At 42.5% G+C, this 23,676-nt stretch overlaps 1 protein-coding gene across 2 annotated transcripts in view; it reads right to left on the bottom strand.

Moving 5' to 3' along the window:
- Nucleotides 1–23,676, bottom strand: part of ACP3 (acid phosphatase 3) — a 99,498-nt gene that overhangs the window by 52,541 nt on the left and 23,281 nt on the right. For both annotated transcript variants that reach the window (XM_084989672.1, XM_021069456.2), the window contains exons 6-10: nucleotides 21,846–21,938; nucleotides 19,769–19,901; nucleotides 14,957–15,039; nucleotides 12,352–12,455; nucleotides 7,606–7,772 (exon numbers count right to left, since the gene is read on the bottom strand). In XM_084989672.1, coding sequence (XP_084845798.1) covers nucleotides 7,606–7,772; nucleotides 12,352–12,455; nucleotides 14,957–15,039; nucleotides 19,769–19,901; nucleotides 21,846–21,938 — 580 coding nt within the window. The remainder of the gene's footprint in view (nucleotides 1–7,605; nucleotides 7,773–12,351; nucleotides 12,456–14,956; nucleotides 15,040–19,768; nucleotides 19,902–21,845; nucleotides 21,939–23,676) is intronic.

The raw sequence follows: 23,676 nt of genomic DNA, 5'->3' as shown, positions 1-23,676 counted from the left end.
AAGGTCTACAGGTCACATGGAAAAAAATTTCTGGTTTTGAATCTGTTCCCTCAGCAAACTTAATGGCTGCTACATAGGCACATACAGAGTAGATTAGAGATAATAAATATATTTCTTTACCAAATATTAATATACTTTGACCCACTAATCCTATTTTGGGGATTTGTCCTGAGGGAATAGTCCACAAGACAGTGTTTTTTTTTAAAAAAAAATATTTATTATAGTTGATTTACAATGTTCTGTCAAGACAGTGTGGCTAGAAAGGGAAAAGAATGTAATAGAAACATGGTGTTAGAGAGTGTTAGGTTTGAATCCTGACCCTACCATTCATGGCATGTTATTTTCTGAGGTTCAGTTTTCTTCCCTGTAAAATAGGAATAAGTGATTTCTGACAGGAAAAGGAAAAGAGGAATTAGGCACAGATGATTTTCAAAAGGAAAGTTTCAAAAAAGAGATAAAGGAAGAATGAATATCATTTTAAAGAATAGTTCAGGAGTGAGAGGGAGATGAGGAAATAGAATATAAACAATTAGTTTGAGAAAACTAGAATAGAAGAGGGGGAGAGGGAGCAGGTACTTGAAGGCGCTCTTGATGAGAAATTTGGACATTTTCATAGCAGAGGGGAGCCAGAGCAGAGAAAGAAAATGAAGCTAATTAGGAGACTCATCAGAGTCCAAGGAGACTGTAGAGGTGGGACCATATGCCTGAGGAGAGGAATTAGGTTACTCAAGGAGGAACATATTTTCCTGAGGGTCAGCAAGAAAGGCAGGTTAAATCCACTGAGATATTTTGAGGCAGTGACAGGAGAACTTGAAAGCGTTTTCAAAGGATTATCTTGCTTTTTTCAGGACATCTCATGAGAATCAAAGAAACCAAGATGGAATTAGAAATTTGGCAAAATCAATAAGACCTTCCTGTAGAAAACATGGAAAGAGTCCACTAAGGATGAATACATTTATCATGCAGGGTTGAAAGACCCAGCTGAGATCAGAATAGAAAGGGCAACATTCATAGTTTGAAATGGTGACAGCTGGTTTCATTCAGCTCCACCAGCAGATCAGAATGCAGAAGCTGTGTGGTTGATTTGATCTAGGGTGGATATAGGTGAGGTGGGCAGGGTGTGGGGAGGGCCATTATTATGACCGCCAGAATTGCCTAGGTTGAGGATAGGAGTGGGGGTGATGAGTGAGTTGGGGTATACCAAAGCAAGGTCCCAGTGTCATTAACGAACCATGAAACATGTCCTCATCATTCATGTTTGATTTCATCTCTGAGGAGGGAGGGGGGCTGGAAGGGATATCCTTGAACAGAGGCTCTAAATAGCAGTGGGGGAGCAGGAGAATGCCCAGGTGACCATGCAGGAAACAGAGGTCAAAGACACAGACGTGTTGGTATATACTTATGGTTATATAGTCAATGAGTGAGTCTCTACAGTGTAGTTACATTCGAGGCTCATTCATAGCTTCTTTCTTCCATTCATTAAACAACTGAGATCCAGGCTTCTGATATCTGGGCTTAGCCATGAAGAAGCCAAGCTAGGTATGGAGGGGGGGACATTTATTTAATTAACAGGTATTGATCGAAGGCACCAGGTTCTAGGCATTGCCTATTGGCTGAAGATTCAAGGAGGAAAAAGGTATGGATCCTGCCTTTAAAAAAGCTCTTGGTTGAATCCCAGCCGTGTCTATATGCAGCAGAGTCTCAGCATTACAAATATTATGAGAGGAAACTGGAACTTCTTACCAGTAAATCTCTTTACTATGAAAAAAATTGGAGTTGGAGATTGAGATGGGGTCAGGAGAGGGCTGGTGAAGAAGGTCTGACTGTGTAAATTTTGGAATTAAAGAAGCCTTTTCTTTTCTTTTTTTTTCAGGGCTGCACTTGTGGCATATGTAAGTTCCCAGGATAGGGGTCGAATTGGAGCTGCAGCTGCTGGCCTACACCACAGCCACAGCCACGTGGGATCCAAGCTGCATCTGCGACCTATACCTCAGCTCATGGCAATCTCAGATCCTTAACTCACTGAGTGAGGCCAGGGACCAAACCCACATCCTCATGGATACTAGTCAGGTTCTTAACCCACTGAGCCATGACAGGAAGTCCATTTTATTAAAAAAGAATTTTATTATTTACAGGTAATACAGTATGAAACTCGGACCTATCACGAACTTCCCAGCATAGGCTCTGGTTAATGTTTTTTTTTTTTTTTTTCTTTTTTTGGCTGTGCCCACGGCATATGGAGGTTCCCAGGCCAGGGTTGAACCTGAGCCACAGCAGTGATTTGAACCACTGTAGTGACAATGCCAGATTCTTAACCTGCTGTGCCACAAGAGAACTGCGGCTCTGGTTAATTTGATTGATATGAGAATGAAGTTAACTGGATCTACCAGCACTTGGTAAAAACACTGCTCATAAGCACAGGTAGAATGTTATGGATGGAAGTACCCAAAGGAGTAGGGTTTGTCAGGGATTCTGTATGCACAGGATATGTCCTGTTAATAGTTTTGTCCTGCTCCCTCTATTGGCTTTCTCAGGACACCATTAATGTCTTGAATTCACCTTTTCTTTCTCAATAAGATAAAAATTCAGCAGTTAGAGCTATTTATCAAATTTATCTGGGCATCCTGTAATTTTATTTGCTAAGTTTGGTGGTCCTCCTAAAGTCAGTCAACTCTTACAAACTTCCACACTTCAGGCTGCTTTATAGTGTCTGTGCCAAGGCAAGTGGGCATCCAGCCCAGTGGGACACTTCTAGTCCCAGGGATTCCCCAACACTGAACAGTCTGTCTTCTTAAAATGTTTACCTGCTGCTTCTCACATCACTCTTTGAGACCCTAGAGAAAAACCTGAATCCTTTTTCCTCAAAGAAGTTTGAGTACTGAATTCACTTTGTTGGAGACCACCTCATGTTATAGACTTTTAACGAACTTTCTATGGGCTAAAACCAGTGGTGTGCTGGTAAAATGGACCAAAAACACAACCCCCAAACTCTAATTTGTGGCATCTACTGATTTCTGTGGTGAAAATACCCACACATGATTCCATGACCAATTTCAAACCACCAAAGTGAAGGCACTGAACACACTTTCCAGTCTTGAGATCTCTATGCACTAGCTCCAGCACACCAATCCCTAAGCTTTCTCTTTATTAACATATTTTGCTGCTTAATTATAATTCACTCTACTTGGATATAGGATGTTTGGTGTTGGTATTCAAAGGAAAAGAATTCTACAAACTTTCTGCAGTAGATTTGATAAGAGGAGACCCCGTAGTGGCTCAGTGGTTAACGAATCCGACTAGGGACCATGGGATTGCGGGTTCGATCCCTGGCCTTGCTCAGTGGGTTAAGGATCTGGTGTTGCCATGAGCTGTGGTGTAGGTCGCAGACGTGGCTCGGATCCTGCGTTGCTGTGGCTCTAGCGTAGGCTGGAGGCTACAGCTCCGATTCGACACCTAGCCTGGGAACCTACATATGCTAGAAAAAGACACAAAAAAAGACAAAAAAAAAAAAGTAGATTTGATAAGAAGAGGTGACAAATGGCTGTGGAGAATGAAGGAGGCAGTGATAACCTGATCACGCCCAGGTTACTGGGTATTGCTACTAATCAAGACAGAAAAGGTAGGTGTTCCCACTGTGTTGAGTGGGTTAAGAATCTGACTGTAGTGACTCAGGTTGCTGCAGAGACAAAGGTTTGATTCATAGCCTGGCACAGCAGGTTATGGATCTGGTGTTTCTGAAGCTGTGGCTTAGATTAGATCCCTGACCTGGGAACTTCCATATGCCATGGTTGCAGCCATTAAAACAAACAAACAAACAAGAATAGAACGAATAGGTTCAGGGAGGAAAGGCAACTAACTTGTCTATTCATGAGCAAATATTTATTGAACATTAATCTATGTCAGACACAGACAGTTTTTTCTGGGTACTGAGGACCAATGCAGGAGAGAACACAACAAATAAAAATCCATGTTCTTGGATTTCCCATCGTGGCGCAGTGGTTAACGAATCCGACTAGGAACCATAAGGTTGCGGGTTCGATCCCTGGCCTTGCTCAGTGGGTTAAGGATCCAGCGTTGCTGTGAGCTGTGGTGTAGGTCACAGATGAGGTTCAGATCCTGCATTGCTGTGGCTCTGGCATAGGTTGGCAGCTACAGCTCCCAATTAGACTCTTAGCCTGGGAACCTCCATATGCCGCGAGAGCGGCCCTAGAAAAGGAAAAAAAAAAAAAAAATCCATGTTCTTGTGGAGATGACATTTTGTCTCACTAAAATTGACCCCTTGGGAGTTCCTGTCATGGCTCAGTGGAAACGAATCTGACTAGCATCCATGAGGATGCAGGTTCGATCCCTGGCCTTGCTCACTGGGTTAAGGATCCCGCATTGCCGTGAGCTGTGGTGTAGGTCGCAGATGAGGCTCGGATCCCATTTTGCTGTGGCTGTGGTGTAGGCCGGCAGCTACAGCTCTGATTGACCCCTAGCCTGGGAACCTCCATATGCCATAGGTGCGGCCCTAAAAAGGCAAAAGATAAATTAAATAAATAAATAAATAAAAATAAAATTGGCCCCTTGAAGGAAACCTGTGGGAATATCTTTGGACCCTGAATCTTCTGCCAAGTAATTCCCTTTTGCTTTCCAGCTTCAAGCCACCAGCATATTTCATAAAGGTCTTTTTAGCACCTTGTACCATGCCATTAGAAGAAACCTCCATCCAAACTGATTTAATATGGTATAGTTGTCAGCTCTTGTAAGAAGCCTCCCCTGACATTCTTTACTGCCTCTCTCCTTCCAAATCCAGGTAGCTCTTGTTCCCATAGCAACCCTTGGAGTCACAAGACGTAATCTTTGCTATTCTGTGTGGTAGGTATCACTTTACTTCTCCACAACGTCATTTTCTCAGCCAGTTCCATCTTAAATAGATGGAGCAGAGCTGTCCATCAGCTTAGCCTTTATTTGAAGTAGCCAAGTCCAAAGTAAATACATTTTCAACTTAGAACATTCATTTAAGCTAGGAATTTAACTTTACATCAGTATTTTCCCTCCTGTTATATTGAAATAAAACCCTAAAACAAAAATAGAGCCCCCATGGACCTAATCAAACTTATAAGCCTTGCACAGCAAAGGAAACCATAAATAAAATGAAAAGACAACCTATGGAATGGGAGAACATTTTTGCAAACAGTACAACCAACAAGGGCTTAGTCTCCAAAATTACAAACAACCTCCACAACTCAACAACAAAAACCCAAACAACCCAATTGAAAAATGAGAAGTTCCAGTTGTGGCTCAGTGGGTTAAAAACACGACTAGCATCCATGAGGATGCAGGTTTGGTCCCTGGCCTTGCTCAGTGGGTTAAGGATCCGGCCTTGACGGGAGCCGCAGTGTAGGTCGCAGATGTGGCTCTGATCTGGTGTTGCTGTGTCTGTGGTATAAGTCAGCAGCTGTAGCTCTGCTGGGAACTTCCATATGCCATAGGTGCAGCCCTAAAAAGAAAAGAGAAAAAGAAAAACAAGCAGAAGACCTAAATAAACATTTCTCTAAGGAAAACATATGGATGGCCAGCAGGCACACAAAAAAATGCTAAACATCACTAATTATTAGAGAAATATAAATCAAAACTACAATGAGGCACCATCTCAAACCAGTCAGAATGGACAACAGTAATAAGTCTACAAATAACAAATGCTCAAGACAATGTGGAGAGAAGGGAACTCTCTTACACTGTTGGTGGGAGTGTAAATTGGTACAACCACTATGGAAAACAGTATAGAGGTTCCTCAGAAACCTAAATATAGAACTACCATATGATCCAGCAATCCCCCTCCTGGACATATATCTGGACAAAATTACAATTCAAAAAGATCCATGCACCTATATGGACTATTCACAATATTCACAATATTCCAAGCACTATTCACAATAGCCAAGACATGGAAACTACCTAAATGCCTGTCGACAGATGAATGGAGTAAGCCATAAAAAAGAATGAAATAATGGTATTTGCAGCAACATGGATGCAGCTAGAAATTATTATTCTAAGTAAGTCAGAAGGAGAAAGACAAATACCATATGATGTCACTTACATGTAAAAACTAAAATATGGCACAAACAAACCTATCAGAAACAGACTCACAGACATGGAGAACAGATTTGCGGTTGCCAGAGGGGACGGGAGGAAGGGGTGGGAGGGAATGGGAATTTGGGATTAACAAATGAAAACTATTACATTTAGAATGGATAGACAATAAGTTCCTACTGCATAGCACAGGGAACTATATACAGTCTCCTGGGATTGACCATGATGGAAAATAATATAAAAATTATACATACATGACTGAGTCACTTTGCTCTTCAGCAGAAATTGACACAACATTATAAATCGACTACACTTTAATGAGAAAAAATAGCCCCTAAAATCTGTCTTTCAGGAATTTTATTCTAATTAAACACACACACGCACTTTATTTTTTCAAAATTTATTTAATCTGTTTTGTTATTTTTTTAGGGCCGCACCCACAGCATATGGAGGTTCCCAAGCTAGGGGTCTCATCGGAGCTGTAGCTGCCAGCCTACGCCATAGCCACAGCAATGCCAGATCCGAGCCGCGTCTGCAACCTACACCACAGCTTACAGCAACACCAGATCCTTAACTCACTGAGTGAGGCCAGGGATAGAACCCGCAACCTCATGGTTCCTAGTTGAATTCGCTAACCACTGAGCAACGACGATGACCATGGGAACTCCCCACACACACTTTAAAAAGCATTACAAAAGCAATGCTTTTGAACTTCCTAATAATGACTTTATTCACTGTTTCACATTGGCTTACATGCATGGAGGAGAAAGGATTATTAAATGATGGCCCCAAGGCCAAATATTTTCTTGGAAAAGAAATAACACAAATAAACACATCAATTGATGTGTTAATGAAATAAACACAACAAACGCATAAACCCATGATCAACTAGACGAGAGAAAGCCTCTGTTCTGGACTCTGGCGTCCATAGAAACCATCTCTAGACACCATTTCATCTTTATTCATGCTGGTAACATAAGATGCTATTCTCTAGACGTGTTGCATCTGCACATGCAAATCTACAGGATTCTAAAGAGTGTTTGAACAGGATTTTTTCTTGTAAGTAGTTTCAGCAGAACCTGTGAGTTTGCTTTGGTTTTCTGAAGATACCAGAATCAGAGCCTTATACAAATATCAGAACAGATATCACACCCATATTTCAACATTCCAGTAAGATTTTTTCTGGAAGGTATTCAGAACCACTCTCACATTTCTAACTTTGTTTCAGTTTGATGTGTGTGCCCTGGGTTATGATTCTTTGATCCCAGGTAAATGCTTTCTGTTTGAGGACTGTCTCCTGTGTTGATAGAGGTTGACGTTTGTGGCAAGTAGGGGCAGGGCCAGGTGGAAAGGTAGAAGTTGCCTGAAGTTGGGGTCTCTGAAACATACCATTATCACCTCAAACCTATTTCTCTCAAAGATGGGGGTGAGGCCAAGTAATACTCTCAAAGCACCAACTGCCCGGAGAAAGGGTGTTCTGCCCTCTCTGCAGAGCTACTCATGTACCCTAATGCATAACGTCCTTGGTACCTTCATGGTTGCTCGTGGCACACTCTGCGGACCAGTCTTGGGGGATCACAGGGGCAACCAGCTCAGCAAACTTCTTCAGAGGGCAGCTGGGGGTGCATCCTGGTAGCGTGAGGGGATGTGGTTCATGCCAAGTCTCATTCCGATAGTACATCTCTACAAAGTATTCCCTGGGGGAGGAAGTAGAGGAAAGAGCTCTGTTAGTTCTGTGTTGTTGAACTGCCATTGAATTTCCTTCCACCTGGTCTGTAAGTTGTCAGCTGAAGGACCAGTTGGAAGAATTTATGGGAACAAGCAGATAGTAGCCAACTTAGTTGTGGGAAGAGGGGGATTGAGGCACATGGGCCAGACTGGGAGGGCTGGTTTGTTAGATGAACAGGGATATAGAAGGCTAGGACTGGGCTGCTTCATTGGAGAAGGAGCTAAGAGGCAATATTTGGGGGTGATTTGGTGAACCTTTGAGAAAGATTTAGGGGGCAGGTGGATGGGTGGGTTTTCTTCTATTCTCTCCTTCTCATGCTTCTCATTTGCTCTTTTTTCTCTCTAGATATTTATTTCAGTCTTCCCCCTGAATGAATGTATCTACCCTCTCTCCTTAACCAGGCCAGAAACACAGAACTGAATAACATATAACATATGTGCTCAAAAATAGAGGAAGACTTTGTTTTTTTTGTTTTGTTTTGTTTTGGCAGCATATGGAGGTTCCCAGGCTAGGGGTCAAATCAGAGCTGCAGCTACTAGCCTGATCCACAGCCCAGAGCAACACCAGATCCTTAACCCACTGAGCAAGGCCAAGGATTGAACCTGAATCCTCATGGATACTAGTGGGGTTCGTTAACCACGGAGCCATGACAGGAACTCCAAGACTTATTAAAATAACACCTCAGAAAGATTTGGTGGGTGTATATTCAAGTCCTTACATTTGCTTACGTTGAGGAGGACTCTCTCACTACTTTGTTTCAAAAAACAACATACTGCTTAAGGAAAGACCCCTGGCCAGAATCAACCTTGTAAATCCAGTAGGAGATGCCTCTGGCAGTCATTTGCCAAAGAGGCAGGAGAGAAATTCAAGTGGAATTTAGTGATTCTTCTTAGGGTAGTAACCTCACAATTGCAACTTTGGGATGGTGTTATAAAGAAGGCTTAGGAGTTCCCGTTGTGGCTGAGTGGTTAACGAATTCGACTAGGAACCATGAGGTTGTGGTTTCAATCCCTGGCCTTGCTCACTTGGTTAAGGATCCGGTGTTGCCATGAGCTGTGGGTGTAGGTCGCAGACGCGGCTCGGATCTCACGTTCCTGTGGCTCTGGCGTAGACCAGTGGCTACAGCTCCGATTGGACCCCTAGCCTGGAAACCTCCATATGCCATGGGAGTGGCCCTAGAAAAGGCAAAAAGACAGAAAATAAAAATAAAAAATAAAATAAAATAAAATGTAATAAAAAAATAAAGAAGGCTTAAAAAATCACTTTAAAAAGCCATATGAAGAGTTGTGACCACAAATATTCACTTATGTGTTTCTAAAAACTGTTCTAATATTATATGAACATAAAATAACTTGTTTGATAACATCTTTTATCTCATAAAGCAAAGACGACTAATAGTCCATCCAAATTCACGATTCTCTTTCCATAGGATAGATTCACGGCTGAGAAGTGAGTGCACTTCCCAGACTGCCCCACACTTAGAGGGACCAAGTGACTAGTTTTAGCTAGTAGAATGTAAGCAGAAGGAGCATATGGCCCTTCTGGGCTGAGGTGCCTGATTAGCAGATTGCCTTCTTCACCCTCACATCCCTTCCTACAAGCTGCCTGCAGGTGAGCAGAGCACTCTTGAAAGCTTTAGTTCCAAAAGAGGGAAGCCTGGGTCCCCAAATCACCATGAGGGAATCACCTCATGGGCGAGTCACTTGCTACTGGCCAGGAACATCTACACTGGACTGTTAAATGAAGGAGAAAGAAATTTCCATTGAGTCAAGCTCTGAGGTTTGAGGTTCATCTGTACAGCAGCCCAAATTACTTTTATTAATTAACATATTTGGAAAACAGTTTTAGGGGATTCAAAATGTTTTTAACTCAATGAACTTTATTACATTTATAGATGTACGATGATCATCACAACCCAATTTTGTAGCATTTCCATCCCAAACCCCCAGCCCGAACCTCCCCAACCCTGCAGCCTGTCTCCCTTGGAAATCGTAAGTTTTTCAAAGTCTGTGAGTCAGTATCTACTCTGCAAAGAAGTTCATTGTATCCTTTTTTTAGATTCCACATATAAGTGATAACATATGACTTTGATGTCTCACTGTCTAACTTCAATTAGCATGACATGTTACCATCTATATTGCTGCAAATGTTAGGGGATTCAAAATTGGTTCTAGTGGTAAAGACACAAGTTAAGGTGCATACAAAGAGTTTGGAGAAAATGTTTCATAATATAGGAAAGTGGGAAGAAGCATTTTTTTTTTTTTTTTTTTTTAGGGCAGTACCCTTGGCATATGGAGATTCCCAGGGTAGAGGTATAGTCAGAGCTACAGCTGCCAGCCTACATCAGAGCCACAGCAATGCCAGATCCGAGCCACATCTGTGACCTACACCACAGCTCACGGCAGCGCTAGATCCTCAACCCACTGAGCGAGGCCAGGGATCGAATCTGCAACCTCATGGTTTCTAGTCAGATTTGTTTCTGCTGAGCCACGATGGGAACACCAAGAAACACTATTTTTTAACATAGTGAATTATTTTACATATTATATGATTTCAAGTTTATGTACTTAACCAAAAATGAAATACTTTAAGAATATATTTAACTATATAATCTACGGCATTAAAAGTTTATGTGTTTAAGATGGATAAAAAAATCTAAAAATTCTCTTTTTCTATTTTCTCATAGGGATAAAGAGGGATCACCTTTCACTCAGGATCACCTAATTTGTAGGCAGGCACATGTGCACATGTGCCTATACTTGTTAACTTAGATTCTCCCTGCTCCTAATTTAAAAACAAGTCTAGGCGTTCCTGTCATGGCTCAGTGGTTAATGAACCCGACTAGTATCCAGGAGGATGCAGGTTCCATCCCTGGCCTCACTCAGTGGGTTAAGGTTCCAGCATTGCCATGAGCTGTGGTGTAGGTCGGATCTGGCATTTCTGTGGCTGTGGTGTAGGCCAACAGCTACAGCTCTGATTGGACCCCTAGCCTGGGAACCTCCATATGCCACGTGAGTGGCCCTAAAAAGCAAAAAAAAAAAAAAAAAAAAGACAAAAAATAAAATCAAGTCTAACTTTTGATACTTCTCTGGGGTGTTAAAAAAATAAAAGCAGGCTCGGGACTACTGGGGTACAGAAAACAGAGAAGAGGGAGGCCCAAGGAAAGTAGGTAATTTCTTGCCCCAATGAAACAGTGCCTACTCTGAGAAGTGATCCTGGAATTTTCACTGGATTTGTTAACTCCATACCTACAACCAGCCTTCCCTAGGACTTGTTCCTGACAGAGCACTTGATGTTCACAGTCTTCTCAGCCCCATTTTTGGCTTTATTTGGATATTCTCTATGCTATGGGTATTGTCTCTCCATTGTGATGCTAGACGTTTGAGAGCAAAGCTCGCTAAGACCACGTTTTAGTTCTGTTTCATTGTGCTTGGCACCCAGGTTCAACAAAGGATGGATTTCAAGATGGCAACACTGCATCATTAAACCAAGTACAGGCTCTTCTGAGTACAGGGCCCTGAGTAACTGCAGTCAAGATGGTCCTTCCCGCAGCTATTTATTGTGAATGCCTGGAGGGGAAAGCAAATGCACCTCCCAGCTAAACTTGAAATAAATCTCTGGAGTCCCTGACCTAACTCAACTCCTTCCTTGCTCTTATGCCATGAGGTCTCTTCCTCCCAAGGAGAAAACCAGTGTCATAGCAGATACAAATTTTTGATATGACCTTGGCTATGGTGATCAGCCCTTCCTGGTTTGCCCAGGACTTTCCTGGTTTTAACAATGACACTCACATGTGATGGGAACCCCTCCAGTTCTGGGTAAACTAGGACATTTGGTCTCATTAACCTTGGCCTTTGTCATGGGCTTGAGCCAAGCCGTGGTCAGCTGAGAAAGGCTAAGCCAGATCACAAAGTGAAACCAACCTGGTGGATGTGAAATGCCGGAAGTCATCTGGCATTAAGTCTTTAACCAAAAGAACATTATTTATAACCATCGACAAACCTAATTTTCTCTTGGCATCTTCTACCAGCCCGTGTTTTCCAAGAAGCAATGTAACATCTGCATCCTTCTTAGAATATCTTAATCTTTTAATTAATTTATTTATTTTTGGCCACGCCTGTGGCATGTGGAAGTTCCTGGGCCAGGGAGCAAACCTGTGTCATAGCAGTGACTCAGGCCACTGCAGTGACAACACCATATCTTTAACCCATTGTGCCACAAAACTCCCTCTTAATCTTTTTTTTTTTTAAATCAATTTCTGTTGCTTAGGATGTTTCTCTCAAATTTTTCATCTACTGTGACTGTATGTTATTTCCTAGTAAAAGTCTTCATGACTACTAAGAAAAAAGGAGTCATGACTAATCAAAGATATTGTACTTTGATTAGTACTATGTACTACCATTCTTCCCTTTGAATATAAAACCAAATCAAACCAATCAGATAGATAAAACGACCCTTAGGCCAACAACAACAATAATAATGACAAAACCTGGGGCCCAGTATGAACTAATTTTACTAATTTTGAAAAGCGCCTCTTGGACACTCACCCCTTCTCGAAGTACAGTTCCATTAAGTGGCAGGATGCATAGGGAGGAAGGATTCCGTTGTAAACATCTAGCGCCATCTGTAGGGCACTCACGGTAGTGTCATGCTACAGAGATTTGAAACAAACATTTTTGATTTTTAACCTCTGGTTCAAATTTACAGTCAATAGGTGTGCATTTAGCTCTTCTAGAGCACCATGATGGTTTCTGATTCAATTAAATTTCTTAATTACTTAAGAAATAGATATAGAAAAATTTTTTTTCTTTTTTGGCTGCCCTTCGGCATATGGAGTTCCCTGGCCAGGGATCAGATTTGAGCAGCAGCTGTGACCTAAGCTTCAGCTCTATCAACGCCGGATCCTCAGCTCACTATGTGGGGCTGGGGATAGAACATGTGGCCCAGGGCTCTCGAGATGATGCTGATCCCACTGCTCCACAGTGGGAACTCCAGAAAAGACTAATTTTGTTCTGTGGGGTGCTGGGCAGTGAGATTTACATACATATCATCGTGTCTTTTAAAAGATAAGAGGAACTGAGATCCAAAGAAATTAAGTAATTTTCTTTATGTCATTTATCTCCAAAGTGGAAGAAAGTCAATCTGAACTAAGTCTGATTTGGTTCCATGCCTTTCCCTAGTAGAACTTATCTCTGCTTTAGCCTATTTAATTGATTTTCATTAGATTTTAAAATAATTTGGAACACATTAATGTTAGATTAAACTTTGTCTATAGATTAGCATCATCTGTGATTTTAAAGCTGTGGAAGAGTATATGAGATTACAAATGTTTAGGGCGAATAAAATGTAAGGAAATAGAGTGTAGCTTAAATATAATTGTTAAAGTTTTCTCTCAGGGAGTTCCTGTCGTGGTGCAGTGGTTAGCGAATCTGACTAGGAACCATGAGGTTGCGGGTTTGATCCCTGACCTTGCTCAATGGGTTAAGGATCCGGCGTTGCTGTGGCTGTGGCGTAGGTTGGCAGCTACACCTCCGATTCGACCCCCTAGCCTGGGAATCTCCATGTGCCGCGGGAGTGGCCCTGGAAAAGACATTTTAAAAAAAGTTTTCTCTCAGAATGGCTGGAAGGCATGGAGACTGCTTTTTAGGGCCAGTTTTTCCACTGATTAGCTGTCTAGTGTTAAGAAATCCCCAACTTCTATGTGTACAAAATGGGCATACCATTCGGTTTTCTAAACTGTATGGCAGTATATACATACTCAAAAGGGGTTAGAACCAATTTACTAGAGGAAAAAAAAAGTTATTACAGATTGATGACTTGCCAGAAGTCACACAGGTTAGAACTGGAAACCAGATTAGAAACTAGACCTGAAAGAATCAACTAATTTCAGGCCTACCTTTCTCCGAGAGGCACTATACGCGCCCTTCCCTCCATGAACCCTTTCTCTAAATGGTAATTTAGAAGTGCGGATGATAAATAAACACCACTGTATCTTTAATTACATCTTCCATCTTCTTGCAGAATAAAACGATGGCTTTCTCCAGCCAAACCACATCTGAGAAACCCTCTGTCCTCGGGAAGTGAGTGGGGGCCCGAGTCAGCCCCCCGTGTCCTGTTTCCCTGCTCATCCCAGACTCTGAGACAAGCCATTTCAGTGCCTGCTACAGCTCTAGAATTCATCCTCAACAATGTCTCTTTCCCCGGCTTCTGCTCCAAGGTGGAGGTCTTCTCTAAGGTCCCCCTCTCTCTCTTTTTTTTTGCACCCAAAGGTAGCTCTAGCTTCAAGCTGTAGCTCTCCTTCCCTTTCTGTCTTCTATCTACTTTGCCAGCTGAAGTTTCCAACTTGGATGCCCCTGGCATTTCAAACCCAATTGCCTAATCAGTACATTCCCCTGGCCCATGACCACGTGGTTAATGGGTCCACCCTTCTTCCAGTCATCGAGGCTTGAAACATCACCTTCATCTGGGGCTTACCTTCCATACCATTGCCCCCCGCCCACCTTCTAGCTCATAATCAAGTCTTTTATTGTTATTATTTGGTTTATTTATTTATTTAATTTTTAGGGCCGCACCCGCAGAACATGAAAGTTCCCAGGCTGGGGGTGGAATTGGAACTACAGCTGCCGGCCTACACCACAGCCACAGCAATGCGGGATACGAGCCGCATCTGTGACCTACACCACAGCTCACCGCAACGTGGCATTCCAGACCCACTGAGTGAGGCGAGGGATCGATCCCGAACCCTCATGATGCTAGTTGGATTTGTTTCCACTGCACCACAATGGGAACTCCCCACCATCAAGTCTTTTACACTCAGATTTCCTCCTAACCCACTTTTCCTCTCCTGTTGCTGTTCTGGTTTTAGTTTGGAACAGAAGTGATGTTTCCTTTCTCTGACTTAGCGAAGCACTGGCCTGAATGACACTGCTATTCTGCTTTGCATGGTATTTGTGTGCTTACTTATTTTCTTGTCAGTATTAGATGTAAATTCCTTGAGGGCTAGAGTTCTGTGTTTATTTTTAAAAGCTTGAGCATGGTGTCCACCATCTACCGGGCACCAGGGAGATAATGATGAAGAGGATGAGTCCTCCACCCTGCTGAAAGAGCTCACCCGCTTGAACAAATGCATGCTAAATGGAGACAAATACTCACTGCAGAATACATGATGAGCTTTCTGCGGTTTGATGGTTGAGTCGCATTCTTCATATGACTGAGGATGTCCTTGACCAGGACACCTTAAAGAAGATAGATCAACAGTAGAGCTGAACCAAATATGGGCTTATATTTTAGTTCACAAGCTTTGTTTATTCTTACAGAGATTCTCTCTGCCAGGATTCTCGAGAAGAGAGGGCAAGAACTCATTTTGGTGGAGCATTGGCTGTTTGCTAGTAGAGTGTGAATAACATACATTATTTGCTGGATCCTATCTTCTCTCCCCCATTCACAGATGAGGAAGCTGAGGCCCAGAGCCATGAAGTGACTCACACAGCTGGGACACAAGAGCTGGATAGGTCTGTTAGGACTCAACTCTATCAGGTTTTATTGAAACTCAGGTTAGGAGGCTGACAAACTTGGAAGGAATTTCAGAAGCCTTTTTTTTTTTTTTTTTTTGTCTTTTGTCTTTTTGTCTTTTTTGTTGTTGTTGTTGTTGTTGCTATTTCTTGGGCCGCTCCCGCGGCATATGGAGGTTCCCAGGCTAGGGGTGGAGTCGGAGCTGCAGCCACCGGCCTACGCCAGAGCCACAGCAACGCAGGATCCGAGCCGCGTCTGCAACCTCCACCACAGCTCACGGCAACGCCAGATCGTTAACCCACTGAGCAAGGGCAGGGACCGAACCCGCAACCTCATGGTTCCTAGTCGGATTCGTTAACCACTGCGCCACGACGGGAACTCCCAGAAGCCTTTTTTTAAGATAGTTGTCAGCCAGTGCTCTTGCCCAGGCCAGGCCTAAAACGACAGCCTCTTTGTGCCCAGCCCTCTGGCAGCCAGGCCTGCAAGAGGCCAGGGGAGAAAGCAGTTCTCTGGATGTTTGCACAGGGCATGGACTGTTTTCTGTGGATCTCTGCTTCAGGTTACTCTGGGTGTCAGTACTGGGATGGTGGGGGGTGGGAGGAAGCCAGCATCTTTAGCTTTGGACTCCATCTGTCCTCAGGTGAGGAAAGCTTTGTCCTTTTCATTTGTGGCTCTTGAGGTGGTAAAAGGTAGATGCACACCCCAGAATCTCCATCCTATTGGGCAGTCACTGAAGCTGAGGGTACCTCGTGGTGTGGGTGCTGTTCTAAGGACGTGCTAACTCAGGGTCTTCCACACTGTCCCCTGAGGACTCCTTGTGTCTCTGCTGGTTATCTCCCATGGTACTTGTGGTCTCCTGGCTTTAGAAATGGCCAGTTTTCTTTTGGGATGAGCAGGGTACTGATGTTAACAGACTGACCATAATCCTGGACTCTGTGGCCCACTCAGCAAAGCACACTGTGAGCATTTATGATGGGTGAATCAGACACAGCTCTTGTCTTCAAAAAGCTCATAAAACAATAAGAAGAGACTGTGGATTGGTCTGTGTGCCAGTAAGTACAATAAAGGATGAACTAAGAAGGAAGGGGATCTGCTTTTTCTGTGGATGCTGCGGCTTCCTTGACTAGAAATGGAGGGAGCTGGAGGCTACCCTTCCCACAGGTCTTCATTCCTCTGCCTCAGAGAAGGCTGCCACCTGGGAGCCCTTAGAACGGCAGCTTGAGCTTCAGGCCACAATGCAACTAAATGCCATAGCTGAGTTTCTGGGAGTCACAAGAGCCACCTTCAGTCAGCAAATTGTCCCTTGTCAGTGGGTACCTTTGCAACAGCCTTCAGTGTTGATGGTGGACTAGATCAGCTCTTGGTTCCAGGATGGTTGCCCACCTGGTCCCTGGAGAAACTAGGGGTAACTGTCATGGTCATCTGAAGGTTCTGGCATGCCAATAACCATGTTTTAAAGGAAGGGAAACAGGCTCAGCTAGAGATGTTCAGCAACTTGTCCGAGATCACACAGCTTGTAAATAGAGGGACTGAGCTTCTCTGAACGCAACACATCTGGCTTCAAAGCCCTTGCTCTTAATTATTAGACCCCACTGTAGCATAAGCTAGCTTCAAAGTTCCCTGGTGTTTCATTTATTACAGCTGCATACTCTAGACAAAATACTCTTGATCTGAAGACATAAACTTCACTTCCCTCACTCTTGGACTACAGCAGGGGTTGACAAACTCATTCTGTAAAGGGCCAGATAGTACATGTTTTAGGCTCTGTGGGCCACCTGTTTCATCACAACCATTCTCCAGCAGAAGCGCAGAAGGAGTCAAAGATACTACCTAAATGCACGAGTGTGCCTGAGCTTCAATAGCATTTTATTTACGAAAAATAAAATGCCGGGTGTGGCCAGCAGGCTTTAGCTTTGCCAACCTCAGGTCCACGGCAAGAAGCCTTTTTCATTAATACAGACACCACTAGCCCATACATTCCTCAATTAGCCTTAGGAATTAGCCTAGGGATTTTCTCGGTGGGGGTGGGGAGTGGCTGCAGTGGGAGGAGGATATTACGGAACAACGTCACCCCTGAAACCAACTGATGGAACAGAAGTTTGGGCAAAGGTCAGAAGATGCTTCAAAGTCCTGAGGTTCCTGTGTGACTCTGTCACCCAGATAACACATGCCTTCTCTGCCGCTTCATTGTTCAACAAGCGTATAGTTGACAAATCTCTCTTGCCTCACCAGATCTGAACAACAGGCTGAGCATGAATTGCCAAGGAAACAACTTCCTGGCTTTTCAATAGCACTGGTCTTCCCCTAGGAAATAGGACAGGTGTGTGCACACAGGTGCCAGCCTTTACAGTCCCAGACTCAAAGAACCCCTGAGGGAAGGAATCTGCACCTGAATCTATCTAGAATCTATTTAATGCCCTCACCAGATGGGGGAACTGAGACCCAGAGTGGGGAAGTGACTTCCCCGAAGTGCAATCTCTGGGAGCCAAAGGATAAAAGTAGAGGAAATATGAGCAAACTGTTGGGAAAAACCCCATCTTTTATTCAGACACACACCCTTGCATTTATTGATAGATTCTTGTCAACACTTGCCTGGCTTTCCTGGCTCTTTTCTGCACCATCTCCTGCATCTAGAGAAGTGCTAATGAAACTTTAATGTGCCTATGTGATACCTACGGATTTGCTTAAAAGGCAGATTCTGATTCAGCTGGGCTGGGCTGGGGCCTGGGACTCTGCGTTTCTTTCTAGAGGCTTGATGCTGCTATTGTTGGTCCATAGACTGCATTTTGAGTAGTGAGGGGATGAATATCTGAGTCCATCATGATAAGGTTGGGGGAAATAAAGAGTCTTGTCTCCACCATCTGATGGATTTGGGATTGAGTCGTTCTGCTGGCCCTGCTGGTTCAGGAATGAGACCTGGTGCTTACGTAGCCAGCAAGGCCCAACTTTCACCCGCTGGGTCCTTGGTTGCTTAGTATGTAGGACTGAGCAGGGTCTGGGGCTCTGTCCCTACACACAGTGTGTGTCCAGCCTGCTTATTTTTCCTAATATCCAGGTTCTGTCTAATACTCATCTCTGGATGTGCACCTATCCCCAGGGCTTGGGTCTTGCTGCTCACGCCCTCAGCATGGAGTAAGGGCTCACTCGTTCCCATCAGCTCCACCTCTCTGCTGTGCAACATGGGCTGCAGCTCCATCATATTGTTCGTAAAGTTACTCTATTTTGTCTACCTCACATGAAATTACCATCCTGACTTCATACCTCATTAGCTGTTCTGATTATAGATTCCTTCACTCTTTATAGATTCTTTTGCAGCTATAATTGACTCCTCTCCTGATTGTTCACTCGAATTCGATCTCTAGCTACGAAGGCTGGAGTGAACATCCTCCCAATCTGGCCCACCCCCCAGGAGGCTCTGTCTCTTTGCATTCTCCTGGGTTCTGCTGACCTTGTCTGACCCCGTGGTGAAAATGGTCTGGAGTCCTGATGTGACAGTACTGTTTTCCTCAAACTGTCTAGAGTATAAGACTTGAAACATCTCCTGTGACTTAAAATTTCTTCACTGTCATGATGACAGCCTGGCAAAATGGACCTCCTCTCGCTCTCATCTTTAGTCATAATGGCTCCATTAACAGCACCTAAACCTGTCACAGTCTCTGGGTCTTGGCCTGCCACGAGCTGCCCTCAGAGCCTCAGCATCTAACCCTATCCTGCCTAATTTTGACTTCTTTCCTCCAATCACCTATCCTAATTGCAAGGGCTGGGCTCCTCTTGCCTGGGTCTGCCTTCATTATGACTGGATGTCCTATTCTACAAAGGGCCAAATCCAGCTGAGATGAGGCATCACTGAGAAGTAAACACCTTTCAACACCAACAGAAAAATTTAAGCTGTGTCTCAAACTTGTCAAATGCAATACGTGTTAATCTGCAGGCATAATTAGTCTGCAAAATATATTGTATTAACTTTAATAGTGGCTACCTCCAAGGTTTTCAGGAAAACAGGCCACTTTTGCCATGCTTCCCACTTGGAAAATTTATCCTGTGGGCCACCAGACAATTGATTTTCATGGGGCTCAAGTATACTTGATCTTTGATCTGGGAAGGATGAAAAGTATCATTCAGCTTTAGCCCAAAGCTTCTGTTTTCCAGACGGGAAAACTAAGGACCAGAGTGGGTAATATTAACGATCATAATAACACATAATGTTTGACAATGTTTTATGTACGAGGTACTATTAGTGCTAAGCCTTTTGAATACATATATTCATTTTAATGCTCACTACCTAAGAAGGGAGTATTATTATTATCCCTAATTTGCCTAATGGAAACTGGTGCAGGGGTGGTTACATATCTAATTCAAGGTCACATAGCTGATAAAGGGTGGGACCAGGACTCAGACCCAGCTCACTCAACCACAAATCCAATATTTTCTTCTCATTGAAAAAATACTTACCCCCCTGCAGTCTAGATTTCTCTTTCTGCTTGTGAATTCCATAGAGGGACAGGAGAGACAATTCTGATATTTCTTTCAATTTAGTCATGGCATCCTTTGTGGCCCAGGAGGGTAAAGTGAAATTGTGAACAAGCTGAACAAAGAAAAAGGAAGAAAATGTGTATTTTTATTTCTGTCTGTCCTATTTGTTGACTTTTTAACCTCCTTGTCCTGCAAGAACTACTGGGTCCAGCCTTTCTTGTCCTGCTATTTCCTTTTTTTGGGGGGGCAGCACCTGCGGCACATGGAGGTTCCCAGGCTAGGGGTCAAATTGGAGCTGCAGCTGCAGGCCTACACCACAGCCACAGTCTTGATTTCTTTTTAGGAAAACTCCACTTTGTGATAGCTAATGGTATTGATTTTTCAGAAGAAAAATTCACAGAAACGAATTTTTCCCTTCTCACCAAGTCAACAGTTTTTGGCTTAACTACGGGTCAAAGAGGTGACTCCTAGTTTGCAGAGGAGGGACAAGGAAGTACCTCATTCCTTTATGAAAAGTTTGGAAATCTTTCTGTTAACTTGTGGCAAAGGTAAAAGCTGACAAGGTTAGATGGTGCTTCTTTAAAAGCTAAATGAGCGTCTGAGAGGAGAGCTGGGAAAGGCCATAAATTTCAGGACTTTTAATCATGTCTCCCCCAAACCCCCATCAGCTTCTGGTTCACTGATTCAAGGAAAATCCACACCCTGCACACAGCAGGTACTTGGTAAACCCTTGTTAAAGGGATGAGTGAGCCATATGGCATCACACACTGAGATCTCATGCCAATGTTTATTACCTGCTCTGAAGATGTGATTAGGATTCCCCCAGTTTCGAAGGCAGGATTGAGAGGGACAGTTCGTGAAAGAGGAGGCCAAAGTGAAGCAGCCAACAGAGGAAATGAGAGGGAGGTGGAAAAGGAACCACACCTCGGCCACATTGTGGAATAGCTCAGATCAAGCTATCATGAGGAAGAAAGAAAAATCAAGACTTGAACCAAAATGTGGACCCTTGTTTTTACTGAAGACTTTTATAAGACTAGCAACAGATGCTCATGATAAAGTAAAAATATTAGGAACATCGCATGTCCTTGGGTCAATGAACTCTATCACGGAGGGTAGCAAATTGAGTCATTGCTACCAAGGTGGAACCAGGAATGTAACTGCTGTCTCCCCCCCCCCCCCAGCTCCACACTCACAATGACCTCAGAATCAGAAGTGGATTGCAGTCATCTAGGTGGTCAGAATTTTGCCCTAAGACTCAGTGAACTGGCTGGGAAAACAGGATTATAGAGTTTTCCTTTAGGCCAGCAGGTAGAGCATGGTGAGTGAGAAAACACCATGAAGCTCTGAAAAAATAGTAATTTATCTAGCTACAAAGGTTATTTTATATGCATTGTACAGCATAATAGACTGGCTTGCTTCTCTCTCTTTTTTTTTTTTTTTGTCTTTTCTGGGGCCGCTCCCATGGCATGTGGAGGTTTCCAGGCTGGGGGTCTAATCGGAGCTGTAGCCGCTGGCCTATGCCAAAGCCACAGCAACACAGGATCCAAGCCGCATCTACGACCTACACCACAGCTCATGGCAATGCCAGACCCTTAACCCACTGAGCAAGGTCAGGGATCGAATTTGAAACTTCATGGTTCCTAGTCAGATTCGTTAACCACTGAGCCACGACAGGAACTCCTGGCTTGCTTATTTTCTATATCCAAAAATTAGATAATATTTTTTTGCTTCTTTCTGTAAGACAATATTGCTTTTTTCATTAAAATCCATGACAAGAGTCCAGCATTCTAAAGTGACTGAAAAATAAGCAAGAGACAGGGCATAGAAAAAGCAGTGTTGCTTGTAATTTTCTAAAGGGTTGAATGCATAAATAATGGAGAGAAAGAGTCAGAATCTAAGTTAAATAAAGAAGTCTTGACTTACGTTTTAACGTCAAAAGAAGTCTAAATAATATACTGGTTTTAAAAAAACAAGAGAAAATGTATTCATCTGTTTCAAAATAGGCATATGTCATAAAATCAGACTGTAAATTAATCTTTGATATTTTTTCTTTTACCTCACAAAATAAAGGGTCGTAGACATTACTCCAAATTCCAAAAAGGTTCTGGCCATGGTATCCTGTTAGTTTGGGCAAGTTTTCTATAAAATCCTGAAACACACACAGAGGGAGAAAACATTTTTATACCAGAGTTTCTCAACTTGGGCATCATGCCCCGTGCATTTTAGGATATTTAGCGGCATCTCTGGCCTCTTCCCACCAGAGGCCACATCATCCCTAATCCCTCAGTTGTGACAACAAAACGTCTCCACACACTGACAAAGATTAAAATATATACACTACTACATATAAAATTGATGACCAACAAGGATCTTATAGCACAGGAAACTATGCTCAACATCTTGTACTAACATAAAATGGAAGAAAACGTAAAAAAAAAGAACATGTATATGTATATGTTTACTGTACACCTGAAATTAACACAACATCATCAATCAACTATATTTCAATAAAAAATTTTTAAAAAGATTCCCTGTGAAGGAAAATTATCCCCCTTGAGAGTTGCTGTTCTTCACATGAAAATGCACCAGTTATATGGGCTATGATAATGCCAACCCAAAGAATTTTACAAATGCTAATCAATCATTTCTCATTATTACTTTAAACATGTGGGCACCTGCTGGCTTACTGCCACATATTCCTAGTTTATCCTAGACTCAGACCGAAGTGCACCTCCTCAAATCATTTTGGGAGTAGGTGAAGGATAACTCACAGGTAAATGGCTAAAAGATGAGAAGGGAAACATGTCTCAGCTCAGGCCAAAGCACCCCAGGAAATACAACAGAAATAGGGCCTGGTATCTGGCTATTAATGTGCAATTTGGATCGGATACAAAAATTTTTCTAGGTTCTGTATTATTCTTGGATTGTCATGGTAATAGACCCATTAGTAGCTATCTGCTTGATGAATTGGCAGCAATTTTTTAAAATTAATATTCAATTTATTTTTCTTTTAAAACAAATATTTCAACATTTGTCTAAGAATCTTTAAAGAAATTTCAAAAATTATATATGCCTAAACATATTAGTGATATTAACTCATTTAAATTTCATATATATTGTATGTATCATTAGTCATCTTAATCATAATGTTTATGATATTTACAAAAATGACTTTAATTGAAGATCAGCATATCAATACCTCTGTGAATTTTTTTTTTAATCCCTGGGAAAAGTAAATTTTTAAAAATGTCACATGATTATAGAAAAAATTGTTTAGAAATTAAAATTCAAATGTCAGTTTTGGTGGTCGCCTCTCCATTTATTTTGCCTTCTGGAAATTATTAATGATATCTTTACTAAGATAAAATACATTATTATAAATAATACAATTTATACATAGTGATTTTTCTATGCATGGGAAATGAAATTACTTTTGGAATTGGCAGCAATTTCTTGGAAGCCTTTGGAAGATATTCTTTGTCTGATGTATACATTTTTTAGGAAAATATAATTTGCCAATATTAACTCAAATTGATTTCCATAAAATAAATGTGAATAATACATGTTTTTTGGCTGGACCTGCAGCATGTAGGGATTCTTGGGCCAGGAATTGAATCTGTGCCACAGTTGGCACCTGCACCACAGCTGTGGCAACGAGGGACCCTTAACCTGCTGTGCAACATGGGAACTTCCAATAGAGGTAATTATTAAAGAGCATCCCCTAACAACACAAAATAAAACAGGGCCAGATAATTTTATGGAGAATTCTACCAAGCTTTTCAAGAGTAAGTTGTTCTAGTGCTATTTTAACTGTTCTGGAGCATAAAAAAAAAAAGAAAACCTCCCTGAAATTCTATAAATATTGATACTGACAAAGACTGGCCTGA

Source organism: Sus scrofa, chromosome 13, assembly GCF_054392235.1.
Source record: "Sus scrofa isolate SSC_HxYL_T2T_F1_AM1 chromosome 13, Sscrofa_HxYL_maternal_Yorkshire_Landrace_v2.0, whole genome shotgun sequence".
NCBI classification, from domain to species: Eukaryota; Metazoa; Chordata; class Mammalia; order Artiodactyla; family Suidae; genus Sus; species Sus scrofa.
Note: the sequence above shows the minus strand (reverse complement) of the source record. Positions and strands in the feature narration are given on the sequence as shown.